At 44.1% G+C, this 25,510-nt stretch overlaps 1 protein-coding gene across 4 annotated transcripts in view; it reads right to left on the bottom strand.

Annotated features, from left to right (window-relative positions):
- Nucleotides 1-25,510, bottom strand: part of PRDM2 (PR/SET domain 2) — a 78,104-nt gene that overhangs the window by 16,671 nt on the left and 35,923 nt on the right. For 3 of the 4 annotated variants that reach the window (XM_061601220.1, XM_061601218.1, XM_061601219.1), the window contains exons 4-6: nucleotides 22,902-23,005; nucleotides 21,316-21,468; nucleotides 12,896-13,022 (exon numbers count right to left, since the gene is read on the bottom strand). In XM_061601220.1, coding sequence (XP_061457204.1) covers nucleotides 12,896-13,022; nucleotides 21,316-21,468; nucleotides 22,902-23,005 — 384 coding nt within the window. Of the gene's footprint in view, nucleotides 1-12,895; nucleotides 13,023-18,505; nucleotides 18,814-21,315; nucleotides 21,469-22,901; nucleotides 23,006-25,510 lie in introns of those variants that run through there. The other variant, XM_061601222.1, reaches the window with a different exon arrangement.

Below are 25,510 nucleotides of genomic sequence, written 5' to 3'. Positions count from 1 at the left end.
GGGGAAGGACCTCCTGATGAGAGGGCATCTCCATGAGGCCTCAGCTGCAGAGCGCAGTGATTGACTGGGTACATAAAGGGTGAGACAATCTTTCAGGATTTATATCCCACCTTTCTCTTCCAAGGAATTCGAGGTGGCATAACGTGGTTCTCCCTGTCCGAACTTATCCTCGCAACAACCCTGCAAAGTAGTTAGGCAGAGAGAGAGAGAGACACCAACCCAAGGTCACCCAGATAGCTTCATGGGTTGAGCGAAGATTAGTACTTTGATCTCTCAGGTTCCATTCCAACATTCTAACCACTGCACCAAATTGGCTCTCGCACCTCTCATTACAGTCAAGAAACGGACAAATCAACATCCTATCTCAGCTCGACAATCTTGGCACCTCATAGGAAATCTGGTGGTGGGGAACACAACACTTACAAAAATTAACATGAACATTAAAATTGAAACAGAAAGCAAAAATCCAAGTGAAAGATCAAAACAAAATCCCATTAAATCATGGTTGAATAGCAACTTCATCAGCCGGCATCTGAATACTTCATCTGAATACCACAAAAGCATGTTCAAGGTGAATGCAATGTCCCACAACTCAAGGCACCACAACTCAAATGCCCTGTCCCTAGCCACCATGCATACTGCCTCGGATGCTGGACTATGGAGGGCAGCTGCAGAAATGTGGCTTTCCCGCCTGCAATGCGAAGCCGTGCAGTCTATTTTGCCACTTGGTGTTCTACCAGAACTTTCCGCGATATGTGTAGACAGGCCTACATCTTCTGTCTTCTTTGTTAACCTGCTTGCCTTCCTGCTTTTAAAAGAAACCTCTCCATATCACGGTTTTGGTTACGGGGAGCAGCTAGCAAGATCTCTTTTGGGACATGATTTCACCTTACTGTTTTTAATACGATGGAGAGTTACAAATAAGCAAGATACGTCAAAAGTAGAACAAGTCACCCGAGGCTTTCAAGTTTTCTGCCTCTTTGAACAGGGACTCTGTAAACCTCTAATGGAACTCTGGGTTGTCAGCATTCTATGCCAGTTACTGTGACATGGCCTACAACTTCTGCGTTGCAACTGCAGAGGGAGATGCTCTCGCCTGCTCTCTATGGATTAGCAATTCCCGTCTGCCAGACGTTTTGTGGCTGGCAAAGCCGCACCTAAAGCCTGTTAGGAGCCTGATAGAAGCACACGAGTGAGTGCACTTACCATCAGGTTACCGAAGGGTCCTACATGCCCGCGCTACCGCTGGCTGGATCCTCCAGTTGGTCTAAACAAGAAAGATATATAGGAATGAAACCACAGGGGAAGTGGAATGAGAACAGTGACAGAAAGAGACAGGGGGAAAAAAGGTAGAACCAAGCAAGATTATGTTGCATCAACAAAGAGTAAAAGAACAGAGAACAGCCAAGAGGCTAAAGGGGCGAGATAAAAGATGGAGGGTTTCCTCTAGGGTTGTGCATCCAATTTGGGACCTGATCTGGTGCTCTGGAAAGCCTTGGTCCAACTTGGATCTGGGTCCTGAACCAATCTGGGGACCTTGCGCAGTCATGCAGTTGGGAGGGAAGAGAAAGCGTAGAGGTAGAACGCATCTGGTTTGCTGCTCTACAGGGCACCCTACAACCAAGATGACTGCACCCGATTAGGATGTCACCTGCCAACACAACTCGCCCAGAGCAGGGAGGTCAGAATGAGACTGCAGTCGAAATAATTTGTGCAGGCTCTTGGAAGTGGTAGATTAGGTTTTCATGCCAAGACTGAAGCCCTGTCAGTCTTGGCATGCTTCTGGAGCCTTTGACAGCAGGCTGCAAGTGGAGACTGCATAGAATGTTGAAAATGCTCCGAGCAAACGGGAAGCAAGACGGAAGGAGAAGGGGATCTTGCCTCGCTTTCTCCCGGGCATTCATGTTTTCTATCTGGTTGCCCTCGGACGCAAGGCTGGCCACGAACCACGGCTGAGCAAGTGAGCCAACGTGCTTGGGCTGAGCGCTCCCCACATCCTCACAACCTCCCTGCATGAGCTCTCCCCACGGTTTAAGAGGCTACATTTCAAGCAATCAGAGGCTAGGCTGGCCTTCAAGAAGCACGAACCTGCTCAACTGAGGCAGCAGAGCCGGGGGGCATCTTTCAACAGGCTGCACACTCAGTTCGGTCCCTTCTGGCATTCCAGAAGCAGGTTGGGACAGCTTTCCTTTGGTATGTTTCAGGTTGCCAGTTCTCATGTTTCACTTCCTGCCCCCCCCCGCCCCTTTTAATGCAGGATTGCTTTTAAATTATCTTTTATTTCCTTTTATTTTACTGTGAGCTGCTTCGAACCCCCCTCATTTTTTTTTTAAAGAGGTGAAAAGTCGTTTGTAAATTTAGCAAAACAAATAAGTAAATATAACGGCAGTGGGATACCAAGACACAGATGTGGCCTCTGTGCTGGGAATCCCCAAGAGATCATGGCATTTGGGCGCTATGACAGCCATGAGGCATAGAACCAAATAATACATTCCTTCTCTGACTCAGGATGGAACCGATACAAACCCACCTGGAGCATCATATTCATTTGCAGGTGCTGCCTATCAAATGGATGTTGACAAATGGAGGAGTCGGCAGATTTTTAAAATTTTAATTTTTTTAAGGAAAAAGGAAAGGATGGAACAAACCATTTATGGTTCTTACAGACAAGAAAATAAAAGGGACGTTGTTGCTGGTTTTTCTCAAAGGGAAATAGTTTTAACAGTTTAATTAACAGTTTAATTACTGTCACACATTTGGATGACCAGTCAGATTGGGCTATTTGGTGGGGAATGTTTCAATAACTATGAAGGGTGAAGGGAGAGGAAAGAGATGAATGCTTGTGGGGAGAAGTGGAGAAAAAAATTAAGACACATTACACACACCCCGTCTGAAATGGCAAAAATGGATTGAGGGGGGACCTCTTATGGAATATTCAACAATACTGCTACAGGCAATTCACACTCCTGAAAATCTTTTACAGCCAAGATTCAAAGGTGGCAATGAGATTATACAATGATCAACGCTATCAAGACAGCAAATGCAGAACATCCTCGTTCATGTGGTCCAACCTAGGAGTCTACTGAGCACATTGCTCCTGGACATGATGGCTAGGGAGCTTGAATAAAAGAATTTCAGACTCCTTTTGCTACTCGTGTGCCTCAGATTCTTCCATCTTCTGCATCAAACGAAATAAAGTGAAGAATGTTTGGAAACACACACACACACACACATATTTAAATAAACAAAGGTGAAAAGTGTGCAGAATATTATTGTAAGTCATGCAAGTATTCCATTTATTGGAGTTCATGAAATATATGTAGCTCCTGTCTCTTTTTAAAAGGATTGCACATCATTATTAATATGCTATTTTACAAATTTGATGTTTTGTGCAATTGTTTCCAAACACTGTTAACTGTTAACACAAGGGCATCTCCTAATACAAGCAGTTCTCAGACTTCTTTTTGGAAACTTGGAAATTGCTCGGGGTCTTGGCAGTTCACTTAGTGCATACATGGCTCAAATTTTAATAAACGTAGTCTTGCATTCTAATGTGAAAAAAACAATATTTTCCCCCTCTTCAGCATGTGCACGAAAATCATGGGCTATAGGCTGGGCTGCCAAGAAAATTCCCTTGAACTGGTTACATTTTAGAGAGAAGGTTGCAGACTGCCCCAGGGGCCACAAACAAAGGCCTTAAAGCTTGTTTGATAATCTGGCCCTGGTCAAAAATACAACGTAGAGCCAGATACAGATATTCTCGATTGTTTCTGCAAGCGTGTGAATGTAGCTCATTGACCACCAGTGGTCTGTGGACCACAGTTAGAGATCCTCCTTTTGATTAATAGTTTATGTGACTAACGGCTGAAACACACACTCCCGTCAAGTGCTCTGACTTCCTGCTTTAATACTGTGATTGGGACTATAATTGATTCATTATATTGTATGGACTATGGACTTTTGTCCATCCTGATTTGCTTGTGACCTTTCTGATCCATCCTGTTTTATTAATATACAAGGGAATATTTAAAAAAAATAAAAAAGGCTGAGAGTAAGGAAGAACTAATCCCATTCTGTTCAAGTTTGCCCTGCAAAGAGCCATCCTAACAGGATAGACCCTTTAGAGCTTTGGGGAACTCTGGGGCTTTGTTGGGGGTCCTCTCAAGTGCCAGCATAAAGGCATTCCCCCCCCACATAACTAAGAGGTCTAACCTCTGACAGCGTCCATAACGGCAGTAAGTTACTTCTGAATTCAGAGGGAACATTCCTCTGAATGCCAGTTCCTGGGAAGCACAAGGGAGGAGAGGGTTGTTGCATCAGATCCTGCTTGCGGGCATCCCATGGACTTCTAGCTGGCCACTGTGAGAACAGATGCCAGAGTAGATGGGCCTTAGGCCTGATCCAGCAGGGCTCTTTTTGTGGGCTTTTGTCTCTACTCAAGGATGAAACCTGGGTAAGATAGACACTCTGGCCTTAGCTTGCGGTCCCCTTGAATGATAAAGGACATGCATTTTAATTTGAGATATGCCCTCCAGAATCCTAACATAAATTCCCCTGGATCAGCTGAGAGTCTCCCAGAACATGGTTCTGCATGGATTATTTTTATGGGTCAAGGCAGACTCGTAAGGAAGTGATCTACAAACAGAGGTGGAGTCATCCAGGGATGCAGGGGCTTGTACACCCGTAACTTTTTGGGGAGCAGGGTCCCAGCCAGATGTACGAGCCAAAGCCAATCAGCATGAAAAGAGAGTGTGTTAGCCACTGAGAAGAGGCCTTTGTGATGTTTCTATATATTAGTGTATATATGGTAAGTGCTGGTTGTTTAGAGTATACATGGTAAGTAGTGAAAGAGGAGGGGGAGTGAATGGGCAATAGAATGCTTGATGATTGGCTGAATGTTTAAAATGGCTGACAGTATAAATGAAAGGATGACAGGTAAATCTGGGGGAATGTGAGGTGGTGAATTGTGGAATCTGGGGGGAGAAGAGAAAGGGTGGATTGCTTGGTGGGGTTGGAGAGTTGTTTACCAGGAGGGAGGTGGAGTTCGGATTAGTATTGAGTAAAACCATATGCTTATGTGCCTTAAGAAGAAATCTTGTTAGCTTTGTTATCTGTATAAATACTTAATTTGGTTTACCAAAGGCCTGATCCTTGGCTGGGGTTTCACAGACCAGAAGGGAGGGTAAGGTAATGACCAAGGCTGAAGGGGAACTGTAACAAATGGTGGCAGCGGTGAAGAGAATAACAATACCAGTATTCAGAGTCTCTGGGAATACTAGTATTGGGACGTTACTGGTGGTTGCCTAGCAGGGGGATCTGTTGAGATCTGTGCTAGAGCGGGGAGAGAAATCATAAGAGAGAGCGGTCCGGACTGGTGGAGTCCCTGGTGGTGCCTAGAGACAGGCAATAACCACAACGAGCAGGTAGGAACCTGATAGGGAGAGCCAGGGAAGGACGCCTCACAGCCTTCTCCTTTCATGCTGATTAGAACCAATGTAGTGAAAGAAGGTGAATCAGCCACTGAGCAGACTCTTCTAGGTAGCTAACACAAAGCCGCTCCTTTCATTCTGATTGGCTCCTAGGGACATCTGTTGTAGTGGAGTGTGGAGTCGTGAGATGACAGGGAGAGCAAGGGAAACCGGGGAAGGGGTTGTTGTTGCGAGGGGGTGTGGTGTGATTATTATGAAGGGACCCTGCACTTATGAGTTTGCTATGAGCATGAAGGCAAAACCCATCCCAATTTATATTCATGCTCAGGAACATGGAAGGTGACCAATAGCCACCGTCAACAACAGCCACTGATAGACCTCTGCATCTAATCCCATTTTAAATCCAGCCAAGCTAGAGGCTATCATCACAAACAAATCCTGTAAATCCACTGTGTTGTGTGAAGAAGTGAAATTGTAGAAATACATGATAGTACTTTTTTTTGGTAAACTTTTGGGTGGAGAGAAAACTCATGTTCTGGGTAAACTTGTGAAAGCAGGCAAAAGGTTTGTAACATTAACATAGCCTTTCCTTGACAAGGATAGCTTAGCCAGAGTGATCCATGCTCTGATAACCTCCAGGCTAGATTACTGTAATGGGTTACATGGGGGGGGGGTGCTCTTGTAAACAGTTCGGAAGCTTCAACTAGCACAGACTCCAGCTGCAAGAATTCTGGCTGGTTTTACCTCAATGGAGCCACGCTAAAATTAGTTCTAAAGGATTCTACTGTGTCCTCATTTGCTTCCAAGCCCAATTCAAGATACGTGTGCTTACATATAAAGCCAGGGATGGAGGTCTTCTGCCCAGTGGGCTAACACGCTAACCTGCCCCACACCTGATGTCATACATGTCATCAGGTGTGGGGCAGGAAAGGGCAGGGCTTCAAAGGAAATACTGGGAGCTTAATTTGGCTCCTGATTGTTCCTTTGCTGCATCAAGAGATGTTCCCAACCACTAATCAGCAGATGGGCGGTAGGCACAGGCTAGTCATGGATGAGAGACAGCAGGTCTCTGAATGCCAGGCACTGGGGAACAATGGTGGGGAAAGCATACTGTACCCATGCCCTTCTCGTGGGCTTCCCATCGCGGCTTCTGGTTGGCCACTGTGGGAACAGGAAGCTGGACTAGATGGGCCTTTCATCTGACCCACCAAGACTCTTCCTGCGCTTTCAGTTAAAAACGCTGATTTGCCCAAGTCTTACAATTCAGTGTATTGTGTGGTTTCACCGTTGCACCTTTTAAATTATGCTCTTTTTAGACTGGCATCTGAGCTGGAATATTTAGTTTGCAAGTTTCAGTCTTGTTGCTGTTTGGGGTTTTTTTTAGCCCATTGCCTTGCTTTTATATCTTCATTTTTATCTGCAAGCTGCCTTGAAAACAACTTTTGAAGAGGTGGGGAGATACAAATATATCAAATGTATAAATCGACTGGAAGGGGAGACACTCGAGCCTCCCTCAAAATGCCCCTGGATTTATCCAAAGCTCCAACAAATGTTGACACAAAAGGCCAAACTCACCACGAAGGAATTTGTGTTCAGATCTGTTATTCCCCACTTGGACCTAACGCAGGTGAGTAGGTTGAGGAAGAGACAGCAACAGAAAGTCAGAAAGTCTATGGGTGCATTAGCCTTGCACAAACAGTACGGGACAGTGGCCACATTTGTTGGGACTCCAGCTGCCAGCAGCCCCAGCCAGCATGACCAATGGCTAGGGATGATGGGAGCTGTTGTCCAAAACACCTGGCACCAGGTTGGGGGGGGGGCTGCAGTAAGGCATGTTTAATGGTTTACCATCAGTGTGCAGATCCAAATGGGAGATTGTGGTTTGTTTCACTCCAATCGCTCTGAACTTGGCTTCTGATCAGGGTTTGTTTGGAGCAAAAATAAGGAATGGGGCTCCCACCAACCCTGGTTTGGATGTAGTGCTAAACCAGGGATTGTACTTTGTTGCTTCTGCTTCCTAGCAGAAGCAATCTGCCTGTTGATAGTAAACCATTCACTGTGGCCGGGGATGGGAGAGAAATTTGATTCAGTTCACATTTAAAGCCACATTTATCAAACTTGCACTTTCCAAAACATGAGAACCAAGACAGACATCCTTAAAAATTCACACTTCGACAAATTTGGCAAGGCAGTTCTCAAAACAACAAATCTTTACAAAAATGCATATACGGGTGCGTGTCTGCGCAAAAATGAGTATCTTGGTGAAACTAAAAAAATTAAAAATGTATTATATTGGGATAATTTACTTGCAGAAATGTATAACAGTCAAAACTGCATACAAAGATGTGTTTATTCGGAGAAATTCACACTAAAATGCTGAAGAATGTTCATGAGGATTTTATTTTATTTTATTTTGGGGGGGGGCAAATGGCTACAAAATTGTGGAGAACTGAATTCAGGGTGCAATCCAACTAGTATTTGTGCAGGGTTGGGGGGATTGGATGGGGTGGACCCCCAGCTGAGCCAGGAGGCTCCCGGAACTGCCAGGGTCTGCCGGCAGAAGTCCCTCGTCCCGGCTTAGCCACAGAGCCACCAGGACTCTGTGGGCTCAGCTGGGGGTCCATCGAGGATAGCCAGCCTGGTGGACAGAAAGGTGGTGGAAGATGCCAGTAGTCCTGAACACAGGGTGTTCTGGGGGCATGGCAGAGGAGAGGCTTCGGGGTGGGGGATCTTAAGCAGCATCCAAGTCCCCCTCAGAGTGCCCTTACAGGTCCCGCCCCCGCAGGTCCCGCCCCAGAGGAAAATTCTACTGGCAAAAGGGTCGGTGGAGGAAAATAATTGCAATGGTGGTGTACGGGAATGCTTACTCCCCGGTAGGTCTATTTGTGGGAGATGGCTCTTCCCTTCCGGCTCTCGTGATTGCTCTGCCCAGAATGGAAAAATTACCTAGGGTGGTGGGCTCTCCCACACTGGAGGCATTCAAGAGGCAGCTGGACCTGTCAGGTATGCTTTAATTTGGCTTCCTCAACTGAGCAGGGGGTTGGCCTTGATGACCTTACAGGCCCCTTCCAACTCTACTGTTCTATGATTTTATGAAAATGAGAAACCGAAAGAACCAAAATGGACAGATCCTTCAGTTCCTGACAGTAGCATGTGAATGTGTCCAATCCTTCTTTATTTTCACATCTCTTAGATGGAAACTTGTGTGCAAGAATCTTCAGGAAACCTAAGTGCGGACAGTTACGCATCATTATCTGCAAGAAGCAGCCCTGGGATTGCCAGCACTAAGTTAGCTGGGCGCTGTGCTGATCTTTTAAGTAAAGGAAGCAATGGTCACTAGACAGACCATGTACACTAAGGGAATAAAAGGGCTGTCAGTTTAGCAAGATTCCTCATTGTTAGGCTCTGGGTTGTGCCACTCCCAGTTCAGGCACACGGTGCAGCAATCTAAGAGAGGACTTTTTTCGCAATGGCACCAAGCCCATGGAATTCCCGCCCCTCTGAAATAAGGCAAGCCCCAACTCTGATGGGTTTTTGGCACCTGCTTAAAACACACCTGTCCACTCAGGCATTTGCTGGCCATTAATTTCAAGCCCGGTTATAATGTAGTATTTGGCTACAGTGGTTTAAATCTTATCTGGCTTTAATTTTAACATGTGGATTTTACTGTAATATTTTATTAGCTGCTCTGGTATTTTTTAAACAAAGAGAGGGATAGAAATATTTTTAAACAAAATAAATTAAATAGTGCTTTGCTTGGTCATCTGCCACAGATTCAGTTACCAGAGAGAAGTTGACACCTAACGTTGCTGGAGAAGTCAAACACACAAATAATTTTGGTTTTGAGAATGAGAAACAAACCCCGGCTCTTTGGACATGGTCTGGAATCCCTTCACGGGCCATGCCAAGAGCCAGATTCACATCCACCCTTGTCATTATGGAAGGACATTCTGCAATGTTTTGGCTGGAACTGCATTTGCTTAACATGGTTGTAGCAACCGAGCAACTAGGTGAGCTGAATCTTACTTTCTGTTATTGCTTGACAACAATAAAACATATTTGAAATTGGAGAGAGAGAGAGAGAGAGAGAGAGAGAGAGAGAGAGAGAGAGAGAGAGAGAGAGAGACTCTGTAGCACCACCCTGTGGGGTACTTTGTTGTTGTTATGTGCCTTCAAGTCGACTACGACTTATGGCGACCCTATGAACTAGCAACCTCCAAGAGCATCTGTCGTGAACCACCCTGTTCAGATCTTGTCAGTTCAGGTCTGTGGCTTCCTTGATGGAATCAATCCATCTCTTGTTTGGCCTTCCACTTTTTCTACTCCCTTCTGTTTTTCCCAGCATTATCGTCTTTTCTAGTGAATCCTGTCTTCTCATTATGTGTCCGAAGTATGATAATCTCAGTTTCATCATTTTAGCTTCTAGTGATTTTTGTTGTTATGTGCCTTCAAGCTGATTATGACTTATAGCGACCCTATGAATCAGTGACCTCCAAGAGCATCTGTCATGAACCACCCTGTTCAGATCTTGTAAGTTCAGGGCTATGGCTTCCTTTATGGAATCAATCCATCTCTTGTTTGGCCTTCCTCTTTTTCTAATCCCTTCTGTTTTCCCCAGCATTATTGTCTTTTCTAGTGAATCAGGTCTTCTCATTATGTGTCCAAAGTACGATAACCTCAAGTTTCATCGTGGGGTACTTAGTAGTACTGTTTTGACCCCGAGGACTGCAGCCTTCGGATTTTCACATTCAAGCTAGCTGAATCAGCTCAGCTGGGACCAAGTGCCATTTGGACCCTCCCCTCCCTAAAAATGCCTCTTGTGGTGAACATTCCACCTGGCAAGGTGAAGACAGCAAGCCCCCACCCCGTTCATCAGTTCAGCTGAGAGCACCTGACCACTGGGCTCTTCCCATCTCTGGAAACTGTCTTAAACAATGACCGGGGAAGCGTTCCACAGGGACTCACAGGATTTATGAAAGATATCAATGGCTACTAGCCACGATGGGTATGTTCTCCTTTCACTGTTGCAGGCAGTATGCTTCTGAACACCAGTTGCTAGGAATCACAAGCGAGGAGAGAGCAGTTGCGCTCAGTTCCCGCTTGCGGGCTTCCCATTCAGGTAGTTGGTTGGCCACTGTGAGAACAGGATTCCGGCTTGGAGGGACCTTTGCCTGACCCAAGTAAGGCTTTTCTTATGTTCCTATCCCCCCCCCCTTAGTTCAGACGACTGCAGAACTAATGAGGGTAGTGTAATTCCCAGGCTTGCAACATGCAGCATGGAATGTACTCACTTTGACCAATGGGATTGTTTCCAAGTAAGCGCACGTAAGACAGAAGCCTCCGTTTCAGTTTTTAGACTGGGGTAGCCGACATGGTACTCTCAACCGTATTGCGGACTCCAGCTCCGATCAGTCCCAGCCAACATGACCAATGATGAGTGATGACAGGCACTGGAATCCACAGCATCTGGAGGGTTGACTACCTCTGCCTTACGCTATTCTATGATTCATTGGCCAATTTGGCTGGATTCACTTTGCCCTTCCTCAATGACTAATGTGACGTACCTAGAGGCATTCAGTCGCTCTGTAAGATTATTGCTCCTGAAATGTGGACCCAGTTCGACTTTATTATTGCTATGCTACTACAGCAGATTAACAACAAGGGCTTTCTAGTTAGGACGGCTATCTATATGAAGCCTGAATGTATATTTTCTAAAGTAAAAAAATAATAATCAGAAACCAAAAAACTGCTTGGGTTGCGTCCAATGTCAGTCCGACTCAAGAGTAGACCCACTGAAATGAATGAATATGACTAATTTAGGTTCATTAGTTTCAATGGCTAATTTCAAGCTGAGGAACATTTACTAAGATACAACACATTGTTCTGAACAGTACATTAAGAAATATAAAATTTATTTATTTATTAAATTTATATCCTGCCCTTATATCCCCCTATCATTGTCCAGTGCGCACAATTTTGACCCAAAGGCTCTAACTTAAAATCACCATCTTATCAGTGAAATCTGATTTTAGTATAGGAAAACCTATAGGAACGTCCAGATCCAGTGTGGTGTAGTGGTTAGAGTGTTGGACTGGGACCCCACTAGACCATGAAGCTCACTTGGTGACCTTGGGCCAGTCACTCCCTCTCAGCCTAACCTACCCCACAGGGTTGTTGTAAGGATAAAATGGGGAGGGGGAAAAACCATGTTTGTATGTCACCTTGAGCTCCTTGGAGGAAAGGTGGGATAGAAATGTAATAATAAATAAAGTATTTTGACCACTATATAAAACCAACATATTTTTCATTCAAGATAATTCTGAAACATTTGCTTTCCTTACAATCCCCCCAAAACCCCAAATAACTAGAGTTTCTTCCTTCTCACCTGCCGTTATTATTTCTATCAAAATAATTTCTTTGATTCATGATAAACAAAAATATGTCCTTACTGTGTACACACAGAGCCCTCTTTTTCATTTCCGTCTTAGGATACGGACCTATCATTTCCTTCCCATTAATTTCAAAGACAGCCCCACCCACAATGAGAAATTTAAATTTAAAAACAAAAACAGGCCTAGTGCGGGACTGAAAAAAGTACTGTCACAATTAAAGAATAAATGCAAATGCTGTGTCTTGATGAGTCATTGCCCAAATTTCAACACCACACTGTAATAAAATCCTAAACACAACCTGCCCAAATTCAACAGTTGGAATCCTCCATATGCCGAAATGTCATCTGCTACCTGAACTCATGACAGTTAAAACTATCAGCAAATAATATAAACTGTTTGCAGACTTCTTCTTTTTTAAAAAAGACGCAGGGCTTTTTAATCTTTTGAAATCATTTGCAGAACCCATCTGCTGACACAACACACTATAAGGAACAGAGACAACTAAAACACAATCTTAAAACAAGGATCACTTTGTTTTCCTAACATGTACGCTAAAAGTGACAGTACATCAAACTCTAAAAACAGGTTGAATCACCAGCTCTTCCCCAAGTTCTAACTAACTTCTAGTTTGAAAAGTACAGACCATGGTAGAGAAAGAACTGTCACCCCCCCTTCCCCACCCACCCACCCCGGCACTAGAAAGGAAACTGATGTGACATTCCTACTCTGTGACCTAAGAAGAGGGGAAGCGGCCGGGCGGGGTGGGGGGCAGAGAAAGAAAGCGAGAAAAATCCCTTTAACTGGACGTCTGGGAACTGTTTAAATTGAGCAGGCAAGCACAAGAGCTTGGGAAAAGGTCAGACAGAGACGTGCTTGTTGGCATGACACTCCTGACTGAGAAAATGTTAGAAGTGATTCTTAAATCCTACATGCAGGAACTGGGAGAAGGGAGAGAGAGCGGGGACAAAAAGTTTGCAGTTCCATCACGCCACTCTCCAAGACGTCCCCCCCTTCTTGGATTTTTCCTCCATGGAGAGATTGGGGAGGGGGGAGAGCGCACACAAAACTTCTAACCTTTCTTGGCTTTTGGAGAGTTCCTCTTGCTTCGATTGCTGATTCTCTCTTCTTCGATAGCAGCTGCTATCTCCGGGTTATCTTCCCCATTGTACCACACCAAGAGCTCCTCGCCTGGCTCAATTGGCTGGAGGAATGAAACGAGACAAAACAGGACACCAATCAAACAGAAGGTTGTTAATAAGAGAGAGAGAGAGGGAGAGAAAGGCAGGCTCAGGGCCAGAGGGCGTGGAGCTTGCCGTGCGGATCACAAACAGCTGTACTCTGCACTAAGAACAGATTTCCTAACTGCCTGCCTGCGCCTGGCCAAACAGGAAGGACTCTTTAAACCTTCTCGGCTTGTGCAAGCGGATTCTGCTGTACTGCAGCGCCAACAGAGAAAAAGAGACGGAGAGAGGGAAAGAAGAGAGACACAGGGAGAGAAAGGAAAAGCCAGCTGTGCCAAACCCCTCTGCTGGAAGGAGGACCACATATAATACACGTATAAGCTGATCCAAGTGCATTAGCATGACTTGCAGATTTTATTTAAAAAACAAAGTCACTCGTTTGATGTCTAATTCGGCAAGAAGAGCTTTAACCAAATGTCAGATGGTTTAATTGTCAGAGAGGGAAAAAAAAAAACCCTCCCAAACTGATATCAGCTCATTCTGATAGGGACATCTCAAAGGGCAAGGAGGAAAAGTAGAAAAAATTAACACAAGCAGTATCAACTATTTCAACATCTTTGAAAGGAAACATACTTTTTTTTCATTTAAGTCAGAACAAAGTGGCTCAAACGTCAAATAATAATCTACAAGCACAGAAGGGATTTGAAAACACAGGATTGCATCCACCTAAGTCTTATTCAGAACAGACCCATTGAAATTAATGGGCCTAAGTTAGTCACGGCTATTAACTTCAATGGGCGTACTCTGAGTAGGACTAGCACTATGTCCACATCAGCCTTCTCTAACCTGGCACCCTCCAGAATGTTTGGACTACAGTTCCCATGAGCCTCAGCCAGCATGGCCACGGCTGCTGGGGCTGCTGGGAGGTGTTTTCCAAAATGCTACTTTGCTTTCCCATAGTTAGGAAATCACAACGAGAAGAATCCACTATGATTTGAAGGATGGTTTGGAAAATGGTTGCAAGAGTCTCACAGGCAGGTAAATGAACATAGTTTGTCCATATCTGAGCATTATTTAGCTGTTAATCCTCTTTCCCCCCCTTAGAATTAGACCAGAGTAGACCACGCCTGCACGTATTTGAATTTGTACGTGAGGAACAACTTTAAGTCTTTCCCCTTCGCATCAGTAGGCAGCTTGTTCCTGCCTTCTGATTTGTTGATTCCATCACACTGATGAAGTACTGACAGGGCAAGTGCACAAACAGCTGTGGCCACACCTCATTCTCACCCCACACTTTTGCACTTTTCTGGTTTTATGCAAATCTGAGGGATAACAAAGAATCTATACTCCTCCATTAAGGAGCACGCCAGAAATAGTTACTAGCATGGCCAGAAAAGAAATGAAAGCACTGAGGAAGTAGCGGGCGTGGAAAGGGGAGTAGCAGAAAGTGACAGCTGATCCACACATCCAAAAACATCAAAACAAATAGTCTGTGATCCTAAGTGCAGCACTTTGGAGCCCAATTTATCAGATTATCCCTGTATCGGGTAAGCCCAAACTTACAGCAGAAAAGCATCAAGACTGGTGTTGTTTGAAGGTAACATTATGTGGATTATGCAGCTTCAAACACACAGTAAACTCCAGTGTGGACAAGCTCACTAAGGACAAAACAGGACACCCCCCCCCAGGAGCTGTAACTGATTACAGACAAGAATAAATGAAGACTGCCTTGTCAATTTCACTGACCTCTTTGCCACAGCCTTCAAACTGCCTTGAGACTTGTAACTGGCTGGTCTGATACATTTATAACTTTTGACCATTTTTGTTTTGTAAGTCTTGTGGCATTTCTTTGAAATGCACAAACTGCCTTGTTAATAAAATATATTTTTTATCTATATCCCTCTGCCTTTTAACAAACATTCCAGAGGGGAGGATTAATTGTGATATGAAAGGAGATCACAGAATCAAAGGATGTAAGGAACCACAAAAGGTCATCCAGTCCAACCCCATGCCAATGCAGAAAATCCACTACTCCAACCTCTTATCACATAATGGAATACATGTTGCAATTGCCCTCTTTTATATACATGAACCATTTCCAGCTGGTCATATGATTCTGTACCCAAGCACATTAATCTTTGACTCCTCTCCACATCCTCACCTTGTATGGAAATTACATACATTGGGTTGTATCCAATGCTAGACCCATTGAAATCATGGTCATGGCTAAATAATGGGGTTGTATCCAATGTTAATTCTACTCAAAGTGTGTTCTGTGCCTTCAAGTCAATTACAACTTTATGGTGACCCTATGAATCAGTGACCAACAACAAAATCTGTTGTAAACCACCCTGTTCAGATCTTGTAAGTTCAGCTCTGTGGCTTCCTTTATGAAATCAACCCATCTCTTGTTTGGCCTTCCTCTTTTTCTACTCCCTTCTGTTTTCCCCAGCATTATGGTCTTTCCTAGTGAATCATGTCTTCTCATTATGTGTCCAAAGTATGATATCCTCAGTTTCATCATATTAGCTTCTAATGATAGCTCTGGTTTCATTTGTTCTAACACCCAATTATTTGTCTTTTTCATGGTCCATGGTACCCACAAACCTCTCCTCCAATACTGCATTTCAAATGAGTTGATTCTTCTCTTATCCGCCTTTTTTCACTGTCCAACTTTCACATTTGTACACACAGATTGGGAATACCATGGTCTGAATGATCCTGACTTTGGTGTTCTGTGATACATCTTTGCATTTGAGGACCTTTTCTAGTTCTCTCATAGCTGCCCTCCCCAGTCCTAGCCTTCTTCTGATTTCTTGACTATTATCTCCATTTTGGTTGATGACTGTGCCAAGGTATTGATAATCTTTGACAAGTTCAAAGTCCTCATTGTCAACTTTTGTTACTTAAATCTTCTGTTGTCATTACTTTAGTCTACTTGATGTTCAGCTGTAGTCCTGCTTTTGTACTTTCCTCTTTAACTTTCATCAGCATTTGTTTCAGATCATTACTAGTTTCTGCTAGTAGTATGTTATCGTCTGCATATCTTAAATTATTGATATTTCTCCTTCCAATTTTCACACCTCCTTCATCTTGGTCCAATCCTGCTTTCTGTATGATAGATTAAGCAAATAGGGTGATAAATTCACCCGTCTCACACCCTTTCCAATTGGGAACCAATCGTTTTCTCCACATTCTGTCCTTACAGTAGCCTCTTGTGCAGCGTATAGGTTGCGCATCAGGACAATCAGATGCTGTGGCACCCCCATTTCTTTTAAAGCATTCCATAGTTTTTCATGATCTACACAGTCAAAGGCTTTGCTGTAATCTATAAAGCACAGGATGATTTTCTTCTGAAATTCCCTGGTCCGTTCCATTATCCAACGTATGTACGCAATATGTTCTCTGGTACCCATTGTTTTCTTTTCCATATTTCTTGACAAATTTTTGTCAAAATTTGGACAGATTCAGTCTCAGTAACTTGTAACAACTCTATTGGTATGCCGTCTATTCCTGGTGATTTGTTTCTTCTATGTATTTTCGGAGCAGCTTCTACCTCACATTCTAAAATTTCTGGTTCTTCATCATACAGTTCCTCCGTGAATGAATTTGTCATCCTTGCATCTCTTTTATATAATTTTTCAGTGTATTGCTCCCATCTTCCTTTTATTTTATGTTGACCATTGAGGTCTTTCCTTCTTTTTAGCTAGTGGCACTGTCTTTTTGCACTTTTCCCTGATACAGGTAATGTCTTTGACTTCACTCCATAGTTCTTCTGGTTCTCTATCAGCTAGGTTTACAGCCTCAACTCTGTTCCTTATTTGATCTTTATATTCTTCTGGGATGTTATTTAGATTGTATTTTGGCATTATGATTGTTGTTCTTCTTTAGCTTTATTCTGATTTTCGATATTAACCGTTCATTATCTGTACTGCAGTCCGCTCCTGGCCTTGTTTTCGGAGAAAGTATGGAACTTCTCCATCTTCTGCTTCCAATTATATAACCAATTTGATTCCTAAATTGACCATTTGATGATGTTCACGTGTACAATCTTCTTTAAGGTTGCACAAAAAATGTGCTTGCAAGAAACAAATTATTGGCTTCACAGAATTCAATAAGTCTTTCTCCTGCTTCATTTCTATCTCCTAAGCCCCATTTCCCCACATTTTCTAGTTCTTCTCTGTTCCCTACCTTTGCATTCCAGTCCTCCATGGTTATCAGAGCATCCTGTTTTGGTGTGTGATCAATTTCTTCCTGTATTTCTGCATAAATCTCTCCATTTCCTCTCCTTCTGTGTTTGCTGTTGGAGTGTAGACTTGGATGATGGTTATGTTAATAGGTTTCCCGTTAAGTCTCATTGATATCACTCGCTCAGACCTTGCGTTATAGCTCCTAACTGCTTTTGCTACATCGCTTCTCACTATTAGAGCAACCCCGTTTCTTCTTAATTTCTCATTTCCTGCATAAAATATTTTGTAGTTGCCTGACTGAAAGTGTCCCATTCCCATCCATTTTAATTCACTCACGCCAAGTATTGTAATGTTGACACATTCCATTTCTTGCTTGACAATTTCTAACTTTCCCTGGTTCATGATTCTCACATTCCATGTTGCTATTGTGTACATTGTAGAACTCCGGACTCTCCTTTCGCAACTGTGAGCATCAGCCTCCAGTCTGCGCCATTAGTCACAGCGCTACTCAAACTTGTCCATTGTTCTTCCCCAGTAGCTCGATGAGTGCCATCTGACCTGGGGGTCTCATCTTCCAGCACTATCCTGTGTTGCATTTTGGATAGTCCATTCATAGGTTTTCATGGTAAAAGGTATTCAGAGGTGTTTTACCATTGCCTTCCTCTGAGTCTGGATGCATCTTAGTCTGGTGTCTCAGCTTTGACCATTCTGCCTTGGGTGCCCCTGCTAGCAGTCTAATCTCTTGGTCTAGAGGAGGTCTACTCAAAGCAGACCCATTTAAATCAACAGACATGCTGAGTAAAACATAGTTGGATACAACCCATCATACATAAAATCTGGAATATGAAGGTCTGTGAATTATTAATAAAACTTGTGCACTGATTTTTGATCTTTAGTGTGGATTATATTTCTATATAGCATACATATTTACAATAAGGTAATTAAAAAGAATGTCACAGAAAGCTACCAAACTCTGGATGGGGAAAGAGGGACACTAACCAAGGACAGCCACCCCCACCAATGTTTGTCTTTGGACCTACTAACCTTTCTGTTAACAAGAACAGCCCCTGCCACGTGGCGTTCCCCGCTTGGTGGAGCAGAATACGCTCAGCTACCACGCAACTAGGAATACAGACATTGGTTCAGGCCACAGGGGCCCGGCTCATCTACTCTAGCGTGCTGTTGTCACAGTGGTCAAGCAAATGGCCCAAAGGGAAGCCCGCAAGCAGGATCTAGGTGCAACACACTGCCCGCTTGTTTTTAGCTTATATAAGAGAACTGCTGCACAGAAAAGAGTGCTTGACAATCCTCACCTCATTCATCGTCACACTGTCTTTTAACGCAGATTGACACCATCGCCTCAAGGCCACCAAGCAGGTTCATGGCTGGGCAGGTATATAAACCCAAGTGAGTTGCCTGGGTCATACTGACATATTCTGATGCACCGAGTGATACCGTGGGAACTGCGTATTGCAATAAGAAGCCAAGGCTGCAGCCTTTAAAGAATATCATAAATGGCTTCTTGTCTTCAGATCAGCTTCTCTTTCGAATCTGCACACGTCTATTCTGTTGTGACTATTTTTCAGCAGTAGCTTGTCTGCAGGATGTCGATTGGTGAGGGCATCAGTCTAGAAAGACAGCCAGAAATACTTTGAACAGTGCAAACCTAAGCAGGCCTACTGAGAAGTAAGCCACACTGTGTCCAATGGGTCTTAATCTCAAGAAAGTACATATAGGGTTTCACTTTACTGGGCCCAGAGAGCATTCACCGGAGAGTTCTTAAATGTAAAACCACTGATCTTCTGTAAACAAACAAACATGTAACTTGGATACCTAACATCAGCCACTGGACTGTTTTCTGTGCTGCAATTCTCTTATATAAGCTAAAAACAAGTATGGAGAGTGCTGCAGCTTCATTCAGGCCCTGCTTGTGGGCTTCCCTTGACAGGGCATCTGACTGGCCACTGTGAGAACAAGATGGTGGACTAGATGGGCCTTTGGCCTGATAAAGCAGGACTCTTCTTATGTTCTTTTATTGGATCAAAATTAATTCTAAAAATAGTATTACTGTATTTGCAGAGCACTTTACAACCATCATGATTTAGCACAAATAACAGATCCTAAATACAAGGTCCCCTCAATGGTATTAAACAAATGATATTGTGTGTTTCCTGACATTGCTCCTCTGAAAAGGTAGAGGTGGTCTTCTGCCTATACATAAATTGAATTTCAAACCTCACCAGTTTTTTTTTAGTAGACAGCAGAGCAAGGGGGCTAAGTGTCATTTGACTCCTGCCCCCCCCCAAGAATAATACATAAATAAGTGAATAATTCAATTTTGTTATAGCCTCCTGGTAATGTATTGCGAGTTGCTCTGAAACGGTGATGAAATTTTCAAGGATTAATAAAAGCGTTATTATAATTGCATAGGTATGATAGAGAAACATAAAAAGGCTGAAGATATATAACTCTTCTGGGGAAAACATATTAGCATTAATAGGGATACAGCTGATTATCTTAGATTAACGCAAAGGGATCACAAACTTGTTTGTTGTTCAAACTGTGACTAAAGCAGAAGGTCACGAAACGTTTAGAGCTGTCAGAGAAAGCTAAACACATTCTATAGCTGATGCTACTGTATCTATCTGTCTAGAGATGGGCATGCACAGACCTCTTCTGATTAAAAACAGAATAATATTAAATAAGAGATCAATAATATTAAAAGAAACTATGATAAACAGCAACACTAAACACCAGCAGGACAAAACGCCAACAGCAAAATGAACCAAATAAAACAACACAGAAGAAACAGGATCAGATTCAATAAACTACAGCACCACATCTGCTATGTTAAAAGTCTGAGCGCATAAAATAGCTTGAACTGTTTCGTGCTCCTCGGGGCGGAGACCTACCCTTCTGTACTTTCTGCCCAAGTGGTGTATAGTGCACGGCCCTACCTTGTGAGGTAGGTTAGGCTGAGAGGCAGTGACTGGCACAAGGTCACCCAGGGAGCTTCATGGCTGAGTGGGGACTTGAACTCTAGTCTCCTGTGTCCTAGTCCAAGACGTTAACCACAACACCACACCGGCTCACAGCATTTGAAATGTTCAGTGGGTTAGCAAACTGAAGAGTGAGCACCCACCCCTCCAAATCTGATCACTTGCCCCCTTGGGCTCACATGCCACCAGCTCTTTGGTTTGTCCCAGGATCTTTTGCTTTCCCCTCTCCCTTTCCCCCCCTCTCCCGAGCACTGGAAAGACAGGGCTGCAGCGCTTCACTGGGCTAAGGAAGCCTCAGCACCATGGCTAAGCTTCCATAGCCAAATGGAACGTTTCACAGGCCAACAGAACACTCACTCAGTGCCACCTTCCTGGAATAACAGCTTCCTTTCAAGCAGACTCCAAAGCGTTTATGTACCCTCCATGCTTCCTCATAGAGACAATTCAGAGTGGGGCCTCGAATGTTGTTGGATTACAACTTCCATCATCCCTGAGCACCGGCAAAGCAGGCTGGGGATGGCGGGAGTTCACATCAAGTTTCTCAAGGGATGATCGGAGTTGTAGGCCAACATCATCTGGGGCCCCAAGAGTTGAAGACCACTGGTGCAGGTGTCTCTCCTAGCAGACTCCCGTGGCTCAGACTGAAATGGCTGAGGAATGCAGTAAGACCTGCACCAGCAGTTGGGACTTTACTGCCTGTTAACTTTCTTGTTGCTGTGGACTTATATATTTAGGTCTAGATCAGCCTTTCCCAACCAGTGTGCCTCCAGATGTTGTTGGACCACAACTCCCATCAGCCTCAGCCAGCATTGCCAATGGTCAGGAAAGATGGCAATTGTCCAACAACATCTGGAGGCACACTGGTTGGGAAAGGCTGCTCTAGCCTAACACACCATTTTCTCCCTAGGGCTCAGGCTGAACTCTTTACCAGAAAACCTTTTAACTTGGGAGACTGAACTCGAAGCCTTCTTCATGCAAAGTAACTGATCTGCCACGGGGCTATGTTGCTTCTCCTGTAAGTGGCAGATTTTGCAGAGCAGCAAAGAGAACGTAGCAATTTTTTTGTTTAAGAAAGAAATATATATGTATAAAGATAATTAAGAGCAGCATGGAGGCATTGCTACCTTTAAGGTTTTGTAGTAAATGGTTCTGTTGATCTCCAAAGGGAAGAGGTTCTGCTCCTTTCCTGAACGAGCCCAGTTCACATAACGCAGCCAGTTCCCCTTCTCCGGATCCGTGGCATCAACACACATCCATCCCAAGTTTGGGTAATAGACCTTGGAAGGTTGCGCCAAAGAGGAGGGAAGAGAAACAAGAGTACTCAATAATCGTCTCGCTTTCAAAACACGGGTGTTTTATATGACTGGCTCCATATGGAGTTTGAGGAAGGAAGGGAACATGTCACTGGATGATTCCTGGGAGATTAAAGAGACCTGATCCCACCCACTCCTGTGGCTGGGCTGACAGGAAGTTGCGATCTGGAGTGGGAAGGTTGACTCTTAGGCCTATTCTTCTCCATCCCTTGGTGGTAGTGGGGAAAGAGATGTAACAACAAAATCATTTATTTCCTAATTTACCTACTGTATTTGTATGAGATTGAGGCCAGATGCATAATGGGGCAGCACAAGCGATAAGGACAACTTTTTTTAGCTGATGTCTTGCATGTTTTTCAAGCTCTGCAACCATGAAGACTGGGAACTTGTGTTTTGTTTTGTTTTTAAAAAAAGGACTCTCAGGAAATCCACCACATGGGATGAAGTTCTGCACTAGATACTAAACTGAAATTCCTTATTCTTCACAAACTGCAAACAACTCTTCCATTCTTCACGAGCCTGACGATGCCCACGTCCAGAGCCACCTTCTTTTAAGAGGCAGTATTACCTCTGAATGCTGAGAACAAAGAACAGGAGAGAGTTCTTGCCTTCCTGGCCTGGTTGCGAAGCTCCTTGGGAAATCTGCCTGCTCGCCCAGAATGCGGGATTAGATGTATGTTGGTCTGATCTAACAAGGACCATGTATTCTTTATGGTGTGTCGATTTAGAAGTAAAATGATCTAGTAGCCGGTGTTGTTGTTGTTATGTGCCTTCAGAGCCAAGCTCATCAACGATGTATACTGGAAAGTCAGCCCAGCTCAGAGAGACTGGCAAGACTTGACTTTAATAACAAAAATAAAAAAAGGGTGGAAGAAGAGATTCATGCATGCTTCCCCATTCTCCTGGACAGTTTAAAAGCCACTGAACTGGGTTTATAAAAAGCCAAGTTTCAGTGACTGTTTCCTAACTACTTGATAAGTATCTGCAAGAAGCAAAGGCACACAAACATCCTATTGATCTTACAAATGAACAGGAAATCAAACGAATTCTCTCTCCACTTGGAGAGTCCAAGATGCAACCTGGGAGTCCAACAACATCCAGAGGACCACAGGTTTTAAAATGTGTTTTAAGTAACTATCCAATATGGTTTTATGCAATGGAAGTGCTAAGTGCTTGGTTTTCTGCTGCTCCTCTTCAAGACTATACTTTTATGGATTATGATTGTATCTTGCTGTTTTATGCCACTTAGGCTTTGCAACTGAATTGTAAATGTTTTATTGTTTTTAATAGTGATGCCGTTAGCTGCCTTGGGCTGTGTTTTTTATTTTTTTTAAAAAAAACAGAGGATAGATCTTTCAAATAATTAAATAAAAAGCAGTCTTTCAGCCATTCCTTACCTCCCACATGTACACATTGCTTTTAACTTGAGATCTTTTCTTCTTGTCCCCAGCAAACGGTCCAAACTTTCTGCCTCTGAAAATTGGCTTCGTTGCCCAGACACCTGAAGGTTAAATGAGGAGCCACAATTTAGATTACTCCACAGTATTCCACACATCAAAACTGTGCTACGGGGAATAAAGATGCTAGAAACACATCACAGCTTTGCCTGGCTAAATGCGACATAAAGGGGGAACAGCTGAGAAGACAAAACAAAAGTTTATTCTGCAAGATGGGAAGGAATACCTTTGAAACAGCTGCAATCCATGTGTGTACGCGAGCGCACGCATATGCACAATTGTGTTTTAAGAGAAAATAAACACATCATAAAATGGCATGTAACTAATGGCAAAGCAAATAAAGACAGAGAAAGCAGTAAAAGCCAACTTAGCAGCATACCAGGATACTGATGCATAGTTAAGTCGGGACTGGAAAGGGGGGGTGGGAGCAGAAAGATTGATACAATCTGCTGCTGGGACATAGATGGGAGGACAACCCTGTATCAAGGCCTTGAAGGGGCCAAAAATAACATGTTCCTGGAATGGGCATCCACAAGCTTCCGCCCCACTGGGCCATCACTACCAGATCCCCAGCTTTCATTTTTTAAAAGGAGTAAGTCTCCAGCATTTGCAGAATCTGAGATGTGAGGGGAAATGTACAGGCGCTTTTCTCCTTTTTCTTCTTCTGAGAAACCAGTCTGCTGCCCCTTTCAGCATTTTCCTTTGGCTCCCCCCACTCCCACCAGAAAAACTCCTGCAAACACCCATGGCTCCTGGCTGACCTTAAGAGACAAAAAATGTGCCCCATCAGGTCCCAGATGCATCTTTGGTGTGGACAGCTTGCTAATGCCCTCCACGGAGTCAATTTCAATGCACGTGGTACGCAGAGAGGTCTGCTTGCTGGCTACTCTATCATTTACCATCTACTAATTTACCATTCTTGGGCAAGGTGATTGAGAGGGTGGTGGCTGTGCAATTACAGACACACTTGGAGGAAACGGATTATTTAGATCCATACCAATCAGGTTTTAGGACTGGTCATGGTACAGAAACAGCCTTGGTCGCTCTGGTAGATGATATGCGGAGGGCATTGGATAGGGGTGAATACACCTTCCTTGTCCTCCTGGACCTCTCAGCGGCTTTCGATACCGTTGACCACGGTATCCTTTTAAACCACCTAGAGGGATTAGGAATAGGAGGCACTGTCTTGCAGTGGTTCCGCTCCTATCTCTCGGATAGGCAGCAACGGGTGGCATTGGGAGATGAGGTTTCAGACCCTTGGCCTCTTCATTGTGGAGTGCCACAGGGTTCTATCCTCTCTCCCATGCTATTCAACATCTATGTGAAACCGCTGGGAGCAATCATCAGGAGTTTTGGGTTGCAGTGCCATCAGTATGCAGATGACACTCAGCTCTATCTCTCCTTTAAGTCCTCACCGGAGTTGGCTGTGAATACCATGTCCAAGTGCCTAGAATCCGTAAGTGGATGGATGGGAGAGAATAGGCTGAAGCTGAACCCCGACAAGACTGAGGTATTACTTGTGGGAGATAAAAGGAAGTTAGGAATTACTGACCTGATGCTTGATGGGGTAAGTTTACCCCTGAAGGACCAGGTCCGCAGTCTTGGGGTCATACTTGACTCCCAGCTGTCCATGGAGGCTCAGATTACAGCAGTGAGCCGGGCAGCTTGGTATCAATTACATCTGATACGGAGACTGCATCCCTATCTTCCTGTTCACCTGCTCCCTCAGGTGATACATGCCCCGGTCTCCTCTCGCTCAGACTACTGCAACGCGCTCTGCGTGGGGTTACCCTTGAAAACGGTCCGGAAATTACAGCTGGTACAGAACGCGGCGGCAGGCTTGATTACGCATAGCCGTCGCTGGGATCATATCACCCCAGTGTTATTAGATCTTCACTGGCTACCAGTTGTCTACCGGGCCCAATTCAAGGTGTTGGTGTTGACCTTTAAAACCCTATACGGTTTCGGCCCAGTATATCTGAAGGAACGCCTCCAGAATCACCGATTGTGCCGCCTGACGAGATCAGCCACTCAAGACCTTCTCTCAGTCCCACCAGTCAAAACAGCTAGGCTGGTACGGACCAGAGAGAGGGCATTCTCTGTTGTGGCCCCCACCCTCTGGAACTCTCTCCCTTTCGATCTCAGACATGCTCCCTCCCTGTCCAGCTATCGCCGAGCCTTGGAGACCTGGCTGTTCAGCCAGGCCTACAAGATTGGGACAGATTAATTTATGTTCTGAATTAATGAATGGTTTTTTTAGCTTAAAATTTGATTATGTTGATGTATATGGATTGTTTTTATTCTTGTTGTTCGTCGCCTAGAGCGTCCCTAACCTGGACAGATAGGCGGCTGAAAAATAAAATTTTTATTTTTATTTTTATTATTATTATTATTATTATTATTATTTATTATTCAGGGACGCCTCTTCCACATCCCCAAGAGAGCAAAGCTGTTGCTAGCCGGGGATAAGTATGAGGGTTTTAGAGGGGTGAGAAATGTTGTTCACAAGGTTATCCGTTCCCATCCATTTCAGCCATTTAGATTTCATC

Source organism: Rhineura floridana, chromosome 18 (assembly GCF_030035675.1).
Source record: "Rhineura floridana isolate rRhiFlo1 chromosome 18, rRhiFlo1.hap2, whole genome shotgun sequence".
In the NCBI taxonomy this organism is placed as follows: Eukaryota; Metazoa; Chordata; class Lepidosauria; order Squamata; family Rhineuridae; genus Rhineura; species Rhineura floridana.
The sequence above is the reverse complement of the archived record's forward strand: the minus strand, read 5'-3'. Positions and strand labels throughout refer to the sequence as shown.